This window comes from Parus major, chromosome 1 (assembly GCF_001522545.3).
Source record: "Parus major isolate Abel chromosome 1, Parus_major1.1, whole genome shotgun sequence".
Lineage (NCBI taxonomy): Eukaryota > Metazoa > Chordata > Aves > Passeriformes > Paridae > Parus > Parus major.
In genome coordinates, this window is record NC_031768.1 from 576,894 (window position 1) to 591,985 (window position 15,092).

The 15,092-nt window shown below is 40.5% G+C and overlaps 1 protein-coding gene across 2 annotated transcripts in view; it reads right to left on the reverse strand.

Moving 5' to 3' along the window:
• The window catches only part of LRP6 (LDL receptor related protein 6), a 59,024-nt gene that overhangs the window by 17,751 nt on the left and 26,181 nt on the right, over window positions 1-15,092 (reverse strand). For both annotated transcript variants that reach the window (XM_015653265.1, XM_015653170.1), the window contains exons 7-12: window positions 14,719-14,945; window positions 12,271-12,455; window positions 10,236-10,562; window positions 6,708-6,910; window positions 3,860-4,071; window positions 3,490-3,680 (exon numbers count right to left, since the gene is read on the reverse strand). In XM_015653265.1, coding sequence (XP_015508751.1) covers window positions 3,490-3,680; window positions 3,860-4,071; window positions 6,708-6,910; window positions 10,236-10,562; window positions 12,271-12,455; window positions 14,719-14,945 — 1,345 coding nt within the window. The remainder of the gene's footprint in view (window positions 1-3,489; window positions 3,681-3,859; window positions 4,072-6,707; window positions 6,911-10,235; window positions 10,563-12,270; window positions 12,456-14,718; window positions 14,946-15,092) is intronic.

The following is a 15,092-nucleotide window of genomic DNA, read 5'->3' on the forward strand; positions in this document are numbered from 1 at the left end:
AGGAGCAGACAAGAGGCCTTATACCTCAAGAGTGGTTGTTGATTTTTATGCCAGATGTTCTGGCACTACATACAGTCAAGAGCAACTGTCACATTTCATGGTTAACTCTCCACATGTAGAGAACACAGCCAACAGTTGTTTTAAAGGTATCACTAAAGTCTGTCTGAAGACAGTGAACCCATGCTTCCTTTATTTACCATGATGACATCGTCATTAACGGTCAAATATTCAGTGAGTTGATCATATTCTGAACGCAAAATTACTTGTAAAGCACATAGAATCTGCTTCAATTTTGAGAAGCTGAAACAGGATCACACAAGTAAAGCTAAAGCTTGAAAAATTACCTCTAAATCCTGGTATTTCTGATATCTGAGCTGTGCTTATTTTCAACTTTTACTACAGCAAACAATAAGTTTACATTGTTCATCCACAGAATGATGAAGTAAGTTTTTATATTTTTGTTCTGTAAAAATATACTGGAATAGCTCAATACCAGGGAAAAAAAATCTACCACATCTCTTCCATACCCACAGAAGATAACAGGACAGAAGACACACATACTTTATGATTTTTCACTCTGAGTAAGTTCTATCCCACTCTGCTTTCTTTAGTAGCAAGAAGGGGTTTTCTGCTTGTTGAGAATTTCATCAACATTATGTCAATGATGATGACTTAGAAATAAATTCAGCTATGAAAAATTTCTTTATCTCCTTTTCACTAAATATACGGAGAGCTGAGAGTTAAGTAACCTTCCAAACATTTACCAAGCATTAAAACCTGAAGGAAAACATGGAAATTCAGATCAGCTAGGCTGGGCTCTCACCACCACTTTGGAGCAACATCAGCAATGATCTGATTAAGAAAAGATGTTGATGAATTCTGAAGGAGGTTATACCCAGACTGATGTAGAAATTATTAGACTGAGTGATGTAAGTCAACCTAAATAACTGCAACCATCCATTAAACCCCAATAACATGACTAATTCTATAGGGAAAAGGTAAGAAACACAAACCTGCATCTTGAGAAATAAAGTTAAGCTGAGAATAGGGCAAAATGCAAAGAAGACAAGAAGGAATACAAAAGCTAAGACCTTGACATACCCGAATGGAGTCTGTACATGCCCTGCTCTGCCATGCCCATGTCAATCAGCATGGCATTTTGCATTATGTTCCTAAAGCTCTGAAGCTTGATCTTTTCACTCCCTTAATGTCTTAATCTTTCTTTTTAATACTTGTGACCAAGTGCAACTGACTATTTCTAGTAAACTGAGACACTAAAATCCCTTCTTCCATAAACCAACAATGAAACCTGAAGCTGACTCATCAGGGTGCTAGTCTGCTAGTCAGATGAAAGGGAGACATGATTAAGAGGAGCTTTGTCTCCTGGCATCACCATCCCCTTTTCAGCAGTACCTTTTAGAAAAAGACTTAAAACCAACCAAATAAATACAAAAATTAGGACACACCCATTGCTCATTCTATTTCCAAATAAAAATTGCTTAATTCCAGAATCATTAGCCATTTCCAAATCACACTAACTATTCTGGAATAGAAGAACTAATTTCCAAATAGTTTCCATGGTAGGGAGCTAATTCCAACTTTTCATAAACAACCCCTTAATCATGTGAAGAATCTGGTTAACTTCAATAGGATCTCCAATTTGGGCAGAATAACCAAGTCCTAACTGCATGCCTGAAGGACAGGGAGGAAAAAAAGGACTACATCACATAAAAGGCATCCTAGCTGTCCTTGTCTTTATGGGTACTGGCATCTACAGAATTGACAGAGCAAGAGTCTGAATGTTTTTAAGAAGCTAATACGCAGAAAAATTGCTCTGCTGGTTAAAAGAGCTAATTAATCAGCATTCCTAAGCACAGGAATGCATCTCAGCAGTTAGCAATTTATCATGGTGATTATAGCAATCTATTTGTGGTGCAAATACCAAAAAGCAAGAGAGGTTTTGGAATATTTTTTCTTCATGCTCTTCAAAATATGGTTTGCTTTTACTGTACAACATTGGTGATTCAATAGCCACATCTTTAAGGAGAAAAAAAAACCAACAAAACCAGAATCATTAAACCTAGACTGAATTAGAATTTAGACCCATCTTCTTGTCTGGTGTCCTAATTTCAGGCAGATAACAGACAGAGAAATAAAGCTCGTGTAACATTCTCATGCCTGTTACTCTACTCATGTAAACCCTGGATCTGGGACAGCTTGGAAAATACCAAGCAACACCACAGCACTTTTTTTTTTTTTTTTTCTTCTTTAATAATTCACTAACTCAAGTTGTGTCTTGCATTTTAAAACAGTAACCAATCAGGATATCACAGTTCAGTAGTGACCCTGCATCTTCCAGTGACACATCACTGAAAAAAATCAGTCTTTCTAAGCTTTAATTCCGATCATCTAGAAAAAAATCTTTGTTTTTGTCCAAAACCAAAATTTTTTACAAAACAAAAGTTTATTCTAGGAACTTAATACAAGGATGAAAATCCAAGTGGTGTAAACAGGGTTACATGCTGCTACTTTGAATGAAGGTACCATGTCATAAGTGGAAGACATTACCACAAACATTACTGCAAACTGTCAAAACTCCTGTTATGTTTTCAACTCTCACTTCCAGCAACAACATCCAGCCCAATCTGTATCACAAATTAGTACTGATGCTACATGAGGCAGCTGAGCTGATCCAGCAGTTTGCTGGATTAGGCTAGTAAAGGAAAGACATTTGTCTTTCTCACCCAGTCTGGACCATATGATTTTCCCCTCTTCTCTTGCTCCACTTCTGGTTGCTTGCTGTACTCTTTCCTGAACCAATGCAGCTTTCTAAGTCAACAGAACACCATTCTCTTATTTGTCATTTTCTGTATAATGTTGTTAGGTTACTGTCAAGTGGGCTGAATGAACTTGTAGAGGAGATCATATAAGCAGCATAACCAATCTTGGGGAGCAGGCAAAGAATTCCACAGCTGGAAGAGGGAGATTTTTGTCTTTTGAGGACAGAGAGATGTTAGATCTTTTCTATCCTTCTCACATCTTTTTACCCCAAATGACAGGTACATAAGTAACCTGGACACCTGCTGCTTCAACTCTGCAGGACACATTTTTCCACTAACAGGGAGCTTTCCTCTGATTGATAGATTTCTGCACCAAAAGCAATACCTTTAAAAACAACCCTTTCTCTCCCCTTTCCAAAACTGCTGCTATTTATTCATCAACTAACTTTGGGAAACCACACAAAGGTTTTGCAGTGAGAAACTGAAGTAAATAGCATGTGTAGCAATTAATAATGCAAATCACGGAGTCACGAAACTGTAAAGACACGCTGCATGAATCATGCACATTCCCTGGCTGGGAATTCAGGGAGTGATTAGAATCATAGTACAGACTGTTTATAGTAGGAAGGAAAAGATGACAACCTTTCTCTCTGCATTCCCCCACACCCACACCACATAAATGAATCACTGAATTAAGGTGCTACTCTACCTGAAAGGTCACTGCTTTCAATTCTGCGCAGATCCGAATCAGCCCAGAACAACTTGCCCAGCTGGCTGTCAATAGCTAAGGCTATGGGCTTGCTCAAACCACTGAAAAAAAGGACTTCTCGCTCAGTTCCATCCAATGCTGCTCTCTCAATTTTAGGAGATCTTTCCTGGAGGTTGGTGAAATACATGTATCTGGAACAGGAATGATTAGAGGGAAAAAAAAATTTATTTGATCTGTCCACATTTTTGCTATAAATCCAAGACATCTTAACAAATGTCAAAGTTGTTTTTCATTCTGACAAACAGAAAACAAGCTGCAGCAAGAAAACAACTTGATTCTCAAAACCCTGGGCCTGAATTTTCCCACGTACCCTTTCTCTGGATTCACCACAATGGCTCTGGGCCTATCCTGATCCCCCTTGAGCACCACTCCCATGGGTCTCCCATCTAGGTGAGTCACGTTGATGACGTTGGTGGCCTCGCAGGTCCAGTAGATGTAGCGGCTGTAGATGTCAATGCTCAGGTCATAGGGCTGCATATCCAGGTTCTGATTGGGAACTGGACTTGTCACAACAGTGAGGCTCTGCAAAGGAAAGAGAAACAACACACAGGAGAACATTTCATCTTAACCTAATGTGAGTAACGTTATTTGCTATGGATGTACCATGTCTAACTACTGCTCAGAAAAAGGAGACAGCCTAAATATTAGCATAAATTAAGGAGAGACCCAGGTTCTGTTGCCACACGAACACCTTTGATAAGATGGTGATGCTTAGCCCTGATGGTTTGCTGTAATGGCAATTACACAAGCTGGCTGCAGCTTGTAAGACTTTGCATGTTTGACCAGAAGTCCAAATTGTCACTGTGTTTAAGGTCCAGGGTCAGCTTCTGTATTTCCTCTACTTTTTTGACAACTCAAGAGTTCAGTTTGGATAGACCCAAACCCAGCACACTTAACATTCTACATTAGAAACGTACCACCACTAATTCCCAAAGCTGCAGCTGAGCAGAGAAAAACACAGGCAAGGTGAAGCCACACAGCACTTGAAATGCTTGCCTCATTCATCTCCACCATTGCTGCCATCTCAGTTGGAGGACATGATGGTGGTTAATAAATGGAAGGCAGGTCTGCCAAAGATGGAAAGGACATCAGCTTGTGCACAACACTGACTTCAGAGTATTTCCAGTTAACACCTTACTCGTTCAAGGTCTTGCCTTCTAATCATCCAGACTTCTGGAGTTGGAATGCATTTTCCTTATTTTTTAATTATTATTATTATCTTTAGAAAGAACCTAATCAACATCTTTCATGGACTTTTCTAAAATTCTGAAGAGGAATAACTAAATCACTAAACATAGCCTACATAAACATTTTGGAAGCCATGCTTATGAAGTGAGCAGCCACTACCCTCTCATCCCCAAATGAAAGTTCACCAGAAAATCTGCCTAACTTTACTTGGCTTGTCACCTCTATGAAATGGTGTGCCTGCAAGTCTTGCATTTGTTTATTCTGCTGAAGCTGGCAAAAAAACAATGACTTTGACTACTTTTGAGTATTATTTAGATATTCCAAAATTAAAACCATTGCTAAATTAAGAGTGAAGGCTGAAGGGCATACAGCAGGATCCAACTACCACCACACCCATCACCAGAAACCACACTCTTAAAATTCAACTGAATATAGCACCTCTCTTATGTTGTGTTGCTCATCCTAGTTTCTCACTCCTCTCACATTCAAAAATATCATGAAGAAAAGATCTATTTTAGAATGCAAAACTGAGTAAGCAGTCACTGGTCACAGTAAACCTCACTAAACCTGCATATTGGGTTTGTATGGCCAGGTTTTGGTAGTGGAGGTGGGTGGGCTGTAGGGATGGGTTCTCTGAGAAGGTGCTGGAAGCTTCCCCCATGCCCAGCAGAGCCAATGCCACTGAATCCAGGATGGTCCCACCACCAGCCAAGGCTGGGCCAGTCAGGGATGGTGGTAATACGTCTGGAATAACATATTTAAGAAAATAAATGTTATTGGGCAGAAGCAACTACAGTCAGAGAAGAGTGGAGTGAGAACATGTGAGAGGCACAGCCCTGCAGACACGAAGCGCAGTGAGGAAGGAGGGGCAGGACCTGCTCCAGGATTCTCCTGTGCCCTGCAGCCCATGGAGGGCATGGGGGTGGAGAGATCAGCCCCTGGAGGAGCCCTTACTGGAGCAGGGGGATGCCCAAAGGAGGCTGTGACCCCATGAGAAACCCCATGGAGAGAAGAGCCCACACTGGAACAGGTTTCCTGGTAGGATGTGTGACCATGTGAGGCACCCAGGCTGCAGCAGCCTATTCCTGAGGGACTGCACCCCATGGGAGTGACTCACACTGGAGCAGTTCATGAGGAAACGTAGTCCACAGGAAGGACTCATCTTGGAGGGAGACATTCATGGAAGACTATCTCAGTTGCAAGTGACCCCACACTGGAGCAGGGAAAAGACTCCTCTCCACGAGGAGGAAACAGTGGCAGAACAAAGTGTGATGAACAGACTGTAACCCCTTACCCCAGCTCATGAGCCTTTTGCTATATCTTGTCTCCCCTGTCCAGTTGAGGAGAGACATTACAGGGTGGTTAGGGTGGGTGTCTGCCCTCCAACCAGGGTTGAGCTACCACAGCCTGTATTACCTTTTGCCTTCTATCCTACTCTACTCTTTCTGTATTCTCCAGTCAAATAGATTTTCCCAAGCCTGCTACATCTTTTACAGGTTCAGTCTAGTCACTCCATGCCCCAGTGATTTACAACTTTCTTCCTATCTGCTCCACAACCTGGAAGGTTCTAGACACAGTGGTGTGCTCACATAGTTCCCATCCTTTCAGAGCATCTATCCCTGTACTCTGCTCACATACCTTTGTCACACCCCCCATATCTTCCAAGAACCTTCCTTTACATATTTCATATCTCAAACAAGGGCTTCAAACTGGTTCCAGACAAAAGACAGCATTGAGCAAATAATGTGCCAGTAACAATAGTATCCTCAAGCTGGCCTTGGTTTTCCATGTTCTATTTATTGCTGCTCCTCCCAGATTTACTGACTTAGGACTCCAGAAAACTCCAGATTCCACTTGTTTTGCCAAGGGACCTACAGGGAAGTCTGTGCATCTAAATTATCCCCATACAACCAGTCATTGTTTGTCACAGGCATGCCAAACGTTCAGCAATTCCACCCCTCTCAGGATACCTGGCTGCCATCTTCCTGTGCCTTCCGGATGATGTTCTGCCGAGAGTCGATCCAGTACAGCTGCTTATCCAGAGGGTCGTAATCAATGGCTCGGACATTCCGGAGGCTGTGGATGGGGAGTATGATATCTGGGCTCTGCTGCTCGTCTATCACCATGCGATTAATCGCGTTCTTCTGACTGAACAACAGAAAGGTGGTAGGAGCTGGATGGGTTAAAAAAAGAAAAGGGGTTGGAAGGGTTACACGTGGCAGTAACATTGGGCATTTTTGTTTAAGAATGACAACTACTATCCATAACCAGACATCTACTTCATTCCCTTTTTTCCCTCTTCCTTTGTCAAAACCAACCAAAAAATCAAAACATAACAATCCCAACCTCTGATGGGTACAAAAAGCCTTTCAAATTACCTCTTTTTACTATAAGTGTCTGTACATTAATGTGACAGGCAAAGTTAAGATTTTTTAAGTGGCAGCACTAGTGAATGAAAAGACTTCTGTCAGAAGCATCTCAAAGAAGAATGGTCATTTATGCCTCTCAAAGAACTGTCCATTTTCTAAAGGGGTCTCAGGGAAATGCAGCTCATCTATTTTGAAGTTGAACTCTTTGCTAGGTACACTTCTACTTGCAGAGAAAGGTGAGAAAAAGCCAGCACGGGTTCCTTATTTAGACTTTTCAGGGAAAGAGACTGACAGTGGTTCAGTCCTGCTCCCACAAATCCTCTTTTTGCCTGTACTGGAATGAGACAACTAATTCACAGGAAAATTTCTTAAGTATGTGCAAGGCTGTGTTTTTGGAGAAAAATGTATTTGCTCTTCTTAATTCTATGTATCTTTACTATTTCTATGTGGTTATCTGTGAATGACAACCTGCAGTGAGAAAAAGAAATCTGATGTTCTGCCCAAGAAAAATTTCCTGGACAAATGTTTGTTCTTTGTAATTGGAAATGCCAACAAAAAGTTGGTATCATATATTTTCAGCAGAAAGTAAGATCTCAACACCCCATACAGCTGTAGTTTACCAGCTGCAACTTACAGTAAATGCACAAAGCATTTAATACACTGTTGAAAAAAAATAAAAATCTCTGTATTACATAACTGAGTCAGAAATCAGAGAAGGTAGTGAAAGCATTTTCCTTTTTCAGACAGTTCTTTTCAATAATGCTCTGCCTGAAGCCACTGCTGTGCAAGATGGCACAAGAGCCAATTGCCAGAAATACAGCTTGAAGCCTCCCTGAAGTTTGTACAATCAATTCTCTACAGCTCAAGTCTGGATTGAGATTAGCAGTGGGACACTGCATTCATTTACCAGCCTGTAAAACAGGTAATGCAGCACCTGGGAAAAGGGAGGAAGCAAAAGTCTCCTAGAGAACATCATCACCTAGCTTTGTTATTTTAGCATATGCTTTGAACAGCTATTCTGAGTGCTGGATAAAAGAAAAAAGGCAGGGAGGAGTTTCCGTGGAAACCAACACTCTGTCCTAACATTCTGTAACAATCAGGCCTAATTGCAAGGTATTTTTGCTTTCTGGAAAAGCTGTATTTTCCCTCCAAGCACTTCTCCAATAATTTAAGCTGCCTTCTACTTAGCTCTAAACTGTAGAAGAAAGCACAAAAAAAAAATAAAGCAAAGGCAAGTTTGTATGAATGTGTATAGCAAAATAATGGATTCAGAAACATCAGAATTCTTACCAAGAAGTTATGATAGAAATGGAAAGGGAAAAAACTTAAGGTAAAAAGGTAAATTGCAGATAAACATGTAAGCACTTAAAATTATTTCTACTTTTCCCCAAAGACACCCTCTCACTTTCCAAGATTTACAATTTTGAATTGACAGCTCATTATAAAAAGCAACAGCAGAATTTCTCCCCTTGAGACTCCACATCTCTGAAACAGTACCAATTTCAGAAATCCCTTTCCAGTTTTCATCATTCTCCCTCCCAATAGTCACATATTTTAACTGTATTTTTGGCAGCAGGCAAATGGAGTGCATTGAGTATGTCTCCTGTGTAACCCTGCCTTCCAACTTCATGACACGTGGTAGGTCTGAAGAGATCTCACCAGAGTGTAATTAAAAGAACCTATGCATGCATGAGCAGGGTATTCCAGAAAGGAGGACTTCTAAACAGGGTCTGGATTAATAATGTTCAGGAGTTACTGATAATACAGGCAAAAGAAAGTTAAAACAGTTCATGCTCCAATTATAGTGTCCCAAAAAAGGGAACTAAATTATACGCAGAGAGGCCTAAATCTCCAATTACCTAAAAATGAGAAGCTGAAAAGTTCCCAGGTTTGAATATGGCAGAGGAAGACTACTAATACCACACAAGGAGCCCTGAACTGTACCATGGAGAAATAGCTCTATTTGCTTGCAATGTATTTCCTGTATTTTGCTCCTTGCTCTGTTTCTGGGAGCATTTGCAGAAGAAAAACATGACCTTTGATCATTCTGCTGCTTTTTCTCCACTGGAAGTCAAATTCCTCCACCTAGAAGATCACATTCACTATCAGAGAGGTGCCAGTTGTGCCTCTAACTTGCACAAACATGTGAGAGTATCAGGGCGCAAGAATCCAGCTGTCATGCAAGGAGCCATTGTAATTAAAAAGGAGAGAAGTACAGAATACATGAGGAGTAGAAAAGCACAGTTTTTTGAGAAGCATGGTTTACAAAAACTGCCATGAAGTAGCATTTGTGGAACAATCTGCCCAGCTTTCAGCTTTAAGACAACAGCTGGATGTCTTTACTCATACATAATGAGGATGAGACGTAATCTGACTGTACCATGAATCTCTTCACCCACTGACTAATGTGAATGACACCAGTGGAAATCAGCCATCCAGAGTTGCTGCCAAAATTATGAGAGCTTCACTGGCAGCCAGGTATTGAGAGATGGATAAATTATTTGGTTAGAAACTAATTACACACAGCCAGAGGAGCCTTGTGGCTTGTATTCTTCACAACAATAAAGAAAAATGGGGCTTGGCTGCACTGAGATCAGGAACCAGACTGCTGGGGAAGCCATGGAGCCCAACCCATCCTCACTGAGGAAAAATACTTGTAGAGGTCCGAGTGGCCCACCTCAGCATCTCATCAGCCAGCAAACACAGCTACTACAAAATGAAATCCTGACTCCATAAAAGCTATGCGAAATCTAGAATCCAGACTAAAGTATCACATAACCTTTATGCCAGGCAGGACTAGAAATACATAAGCAGATAAATAAACAAGCAAATAATCACTTGAAGAGGGTCTGACAGAGACACAGAACCAAAACATTTTTAGGTTTCACATTTACACAGATGTAGCCGAGCCACTGGAAAAGTTCCCTAACAGCCATTCTTATTTAATTAAGATACTGGTATGTTGCAAGACTATTTTCTTTTCTGTTTTTTTGCTTTCAACATCCTATGTTGTCTTAAAACTCAGTAATATATTACTACTGGAAAACTGTAGAACTCTACTTTCCTCCAAGTACAATGCTGGCTAAACACATACACTCCTGTATTTCCTTTTCATTCCTTAAGGCTTACCACTGCAGGTCCTGTTGTCAGAGTTCAGGGAATAGTGAGCTGGGCAGCCACAGACAAACCCTCCCACAGGGACTGCCAGGCACAGGTGAGAGCAATGACCATTGCTGGAGGCACACTCGTTCCAGCCTGCCTGCCTGGAGGAGTGGAAGACCAGGATATCCATAACGTAATCCAAGTGCCCCTGGATGATGGTTCGGTTCTGGCCACTGGTCTTGTTGGCTCGTTCGATGCTGCGCCGGCTCCAGTCTGTCCAGTAAATGTAATCCTGGTACTGGGTCAGGCCAAAGGGGTGAGGCAAATCATCAGCTATGATCTCACGGTCAAGGCCTGTGTCCAAAAAGAAGGGAGAGAAAAAGCAGAGTTATATGGGCCCAAGCTGTATACTCTTGAACACATCCCCTGTCCAGAAAAGTTGCCATGCAATTAACTTTAAAGTTACTATTTCATCATTACAAAGTAAATTACAAAGTAATGTACAGTAGTCAAAAGGAATCTCAGAGCCTATTACAGAAATGTGCTAATCGTGCTTGCAATTCACAGAAAAAAAGGTAGTTTACTGAAGAAAGAGTTTCCATTTAGAAAATTATCAGGGTTCTCAGAAAGATTCTGTCCTTTCCCTCCTTCCCAAAACCGACAGAATGCCTCTCAATTTAATGCAGGATCCTGGCACTGTATTTCCAGTTGAGCATCTCTTGCACCACACTTTTCCCACTGCTTATAAAAAGAAAATTGTCATGAACTTAATTAAATACTACATTGCATTATAAGAAAAATTAAATGTACACAGCTGAACTAACCTGTCTCTGGAATGTCACAACAGGAAGGAACAGCCAGAAAGTCATGACAGGAAACAGCTAATTGTGTATACTATGGAAATGTTAAAAGATCTTAAGGAGCAGGACACGGCAGGGGGAAATTATTTCAACCATGTTTTATCAACCACTTCATTATCATGGCACCTCCTGCTGTGTAGTCACACAAAATGAACAGGAGATTATGAAGAAAGAAGTAATTCCTTCTTTGCACACAGAAGTCAAGGATGCAGAGCCCCACACTCTGCTGTCACCAGCCACAGGCACAGGGAAAAAGAAGCTGTAATGTCATGTCCAGTCCCACGTTTCACAGGGAAATACTGAGCAGGCCTCCACAGCACACCAAAATACATGAGAAGCTGAAGGAAAGTTTTTCTATCACACATAATTCCCATATTACATTTTCCTATTTTGATCTTTTTCTAGCTTTGTTCCACTACTGCAAGCATACTGTTTAAAGCAGACTAACTCCTTTAGTGTTAAATACAAGCTAATTATTAATGCTTAAATATCGGCTGCTGTTAATGCTATTCTGAATAATTTAGCATACAACAAGGCAGTTCCTTCCTGTGGGTGCTGAGAAGTTGAAACAAGGTGCTGTGCAAATCTGAGAGGGCCTAGGTCCTCCACAGAGTACTCTGGGACAGTGAAAAAATAAAATATTCCACTTCCATTTAGCTGCAATTACCAGTTTATAAAATCATCACAGACCCCAGCATAAAACAACTCTCCTGCTGATATGCACTAGCCAGGAAAAGGTCCTTAACATGCAGAATACATGGGAGGGAAATGCCTGAGGATACTAAGATATAAAACCAAATTGTACTAAATTACATGTTGAATAAGCTGTTGTTACTTCTTGTTGGCTTTCTTTCTTGACCTTTGTTATGTATTTTCTCATGCTCTTGAGAGTAGCTAAACAAGATCCTTAAAAACACTGCAAGTTGACATCTTTATCCTACATATAACTAGAAACATGTATACCTTGTGTAATTTCAACTTTCTGAGCAACCCAATCACCTACAAGAAAATTGAGGCCTTGCTAACCACAGTGTTACATAAATATGAATTACAGAAACAAACGTTAAAGGCGTGTGAGGTTGTTAAATTTTATTTTTGTCCTATGATGTGTATTTTTTCATTATTTGAGCCACAATTTGCCACGAGGGAGCTGCAAAAAGCAGCATTGCCTTCAGGATGCTGCCCAGGGCTCTAGGGCTCACCTAACATGTTGGAGGACTCTATCAGGTTGGTGTCCAGGTCAGTCCAGTACAGGCGCCTCTTGGCGTAGTCAATGGTCAGGCCGTTAGCACGTCCCACATTTGGGACCAACGTGGTCCTCTCACTGCCATCCATAGCAGCTCTGTCAATCTTTGGCTTGCCACCCCACTCAGTCCAGTACATGAACCTGATTAAAAGAACAGAAGAAAGAAAAAGAATTGCATTCATTCCAAGAGAACTCAAGAGGAAAAACAAAACAAAAATCCTCAGAAAGAATAAGAGAAAAAAAAAAAGCTGTAAATTCAAGCATTTATTAAGACCCATTGTGCTAAATGAGTGTGTTTTTTTCTGAAGTACAGGCAAGAAAGTGAGTCAAGTTTCCTCAATATGCTTCCAACATTATTTTTTCCCACTTGGACCTAGATTTTCACCAGCAAGTTCTGTGTGACAGCATTTTGGTAGTAACTAATCCATGCATGTCATTTAAGAGGCAGAGGCTGGCAGTCGGGCACCTTCATTTATACCTGGTTATTTTGCAGGGTGTTTTTCCAGAGCACTTACCTTCTGTTTCTAGGCAGTTGTCTCTCAAATGAAGGAACACAAAAAAGTGGATCTGCAGGGTACTTTTGTTAATAGGTGCCGCTGCTCATGTCCACACAACTAAGTCAACCAGCCATATAACAAATGTCTTACATCTCAGCCAAGACACACAAAACCGTATGGCATTTCCACTGGAGCAAAAATACAATTATTGCATACTCACATGCCAGCATATGCCTCATTTGGAAGAAGGACAGACTTGCACATGTTTACATTTTCTTTAGACACTGCACAGTAGAATAGGATGCATATTTTCATATTATATATTTGATGGCTAGTTAGTCACTTTTTCCAAAATATTAAGCCGATACCATTCTTAAAAAAAGTGAGAGGCAGATATCCAATATTTACACCTTTGGATTTTAATAACTCTAGTAACAAATCCCTGGGAAGTCTTGCAACCAACTGCACAATAGGAAAGGTAGCTTCAGAAACTGATGATCAAGGGGGAGTAGACACCAGGAACACTTGCAAATTTTTCTTAAAAATTTTGCAAGCACTTTGTGTATAAATTTTGCAAGCTGGACACAGCATGGAGCCAAGTGTTAGAATTGCCCCCATGACAGCAATGCCTTGAAAACTTCCATTTAAAGTAAAACTATATTGTATGTATACTTATATAAGTATACATACATACATAAGTATACAGCTATACTATTTCTGTAAGGAAAAACAGGCATTCTGACTCAGGTAATTTTTTTTCTCATCTGTGGTGAAGAGACAAAGCACTGAATGATGATAATCCTTGGGAAAAACCTACTTGCAGTGTAAAACTAGAAACATCCTTAGCAGCCTTTTGTTACAAATGAGTAACTGGATCTAAGAATCTGATGTTGAATCCCCATCCAGGCAACCATTGGCACATCAAGGCTGAATCCAATGCAGGATCCCACTGGAGGTGACCATTGCCACCACCTTGTTGAAATAAAGTAGAAGGAATGTGTTTCAAATTCTCTGCATTACTGTAGCTCTCAAAGTGTGACTGGGAACTGTGATAATGTCATAACCCTTGCAAATGAAGTTCCCTCATTTGAAAGTAATGCAATAATGGTATAACCTCAAAAAGTTTTTGCAGCAATTAGTTATTGTCAAGTGAGCATTTCATGGTAAAACAGCTATTTCAGAAGCTGAACAGTGAGCTTGACTTGCCCCATTCCTTCCCTCCTTTCCCTGTTTATTGCCCTACTTTTGCTATTGCACTTAATCCAACTGAGAAGTTTCTTCTCAGAAAATCCTTCATTTGGGGCATAGGTCAATATAATTGTTTCCACTCATTCTTCTTCCCTTGTCCATACAAACTAAAAGGTTTCCTTATCTGAAGAAACAAACACTTTCCTTATGCTCAGACATAAACTTAATTCTCCCACCTTCAAATTAAATCATTTAATACTTTTATTGGACACTAGCTTGTGATAAAAAGACTCCTAATTTTTAAAATGATAAATATATTCCTTTCAATGCTACAGTCCTTTTCTAATTAATGAATTCCATAAACCTAAAACTACTTTGATTCTGTGGTTAATTAAAAAACTAAATATAAATCCCTTTCTAATGAGGTGCTCTGTGGGTTTTTTGGGTTGTTTTTGGTTTTGGTTTGTTTTTGGGGGGTATTTTTGATGTATTTTTTGGGTTATTTTGAGCCATTTTTGGGATGTTTTTGGGGGGTATTTTTTAGTATTTTTAATGATTATTCAGGAAATTAAGAGTGTATTTCTCTAAATTACCAGGTTCTATTCCCCAGCTCAGTTCTCTCAGGGTTTACAGGCAATGCTTAACTACCATGCCCTAGAGGAAGCATTACAGTGTTGTTTTTCACTGTTCATAAACACATAATTAAATCAGCAAGTTACCCTTCAGCAGGGTCCAGCGCCAGTGCCCGGGGACTGTCGAGATCTTTCCACACCAGCACCTGGCGGTGCTGCCCGTCCAGCTTGGACACCTCAATCCGGTTTGTGCCAGTGTCAGCCCAGTACAAATTCTTCCCCAGCCAGTCCACAGCCATGCCTTCAGGATAATCCAAGCCGAACTCCACGACATGTTCCAGGGCGCTGCCATTCATAAATGCTCTGCTGATGGTCTGCAGGGATACAAAAATACACAAGCAAATAGAAATCTTACCAGTCTGTCACTGGGCTGCTTGTTTTCTTTGTTGAATTTTAAACACTTTCAGATGTTTGACATCTCATAGGAAAGAGGATCTTACAATATGCTACTTATTTGCAAA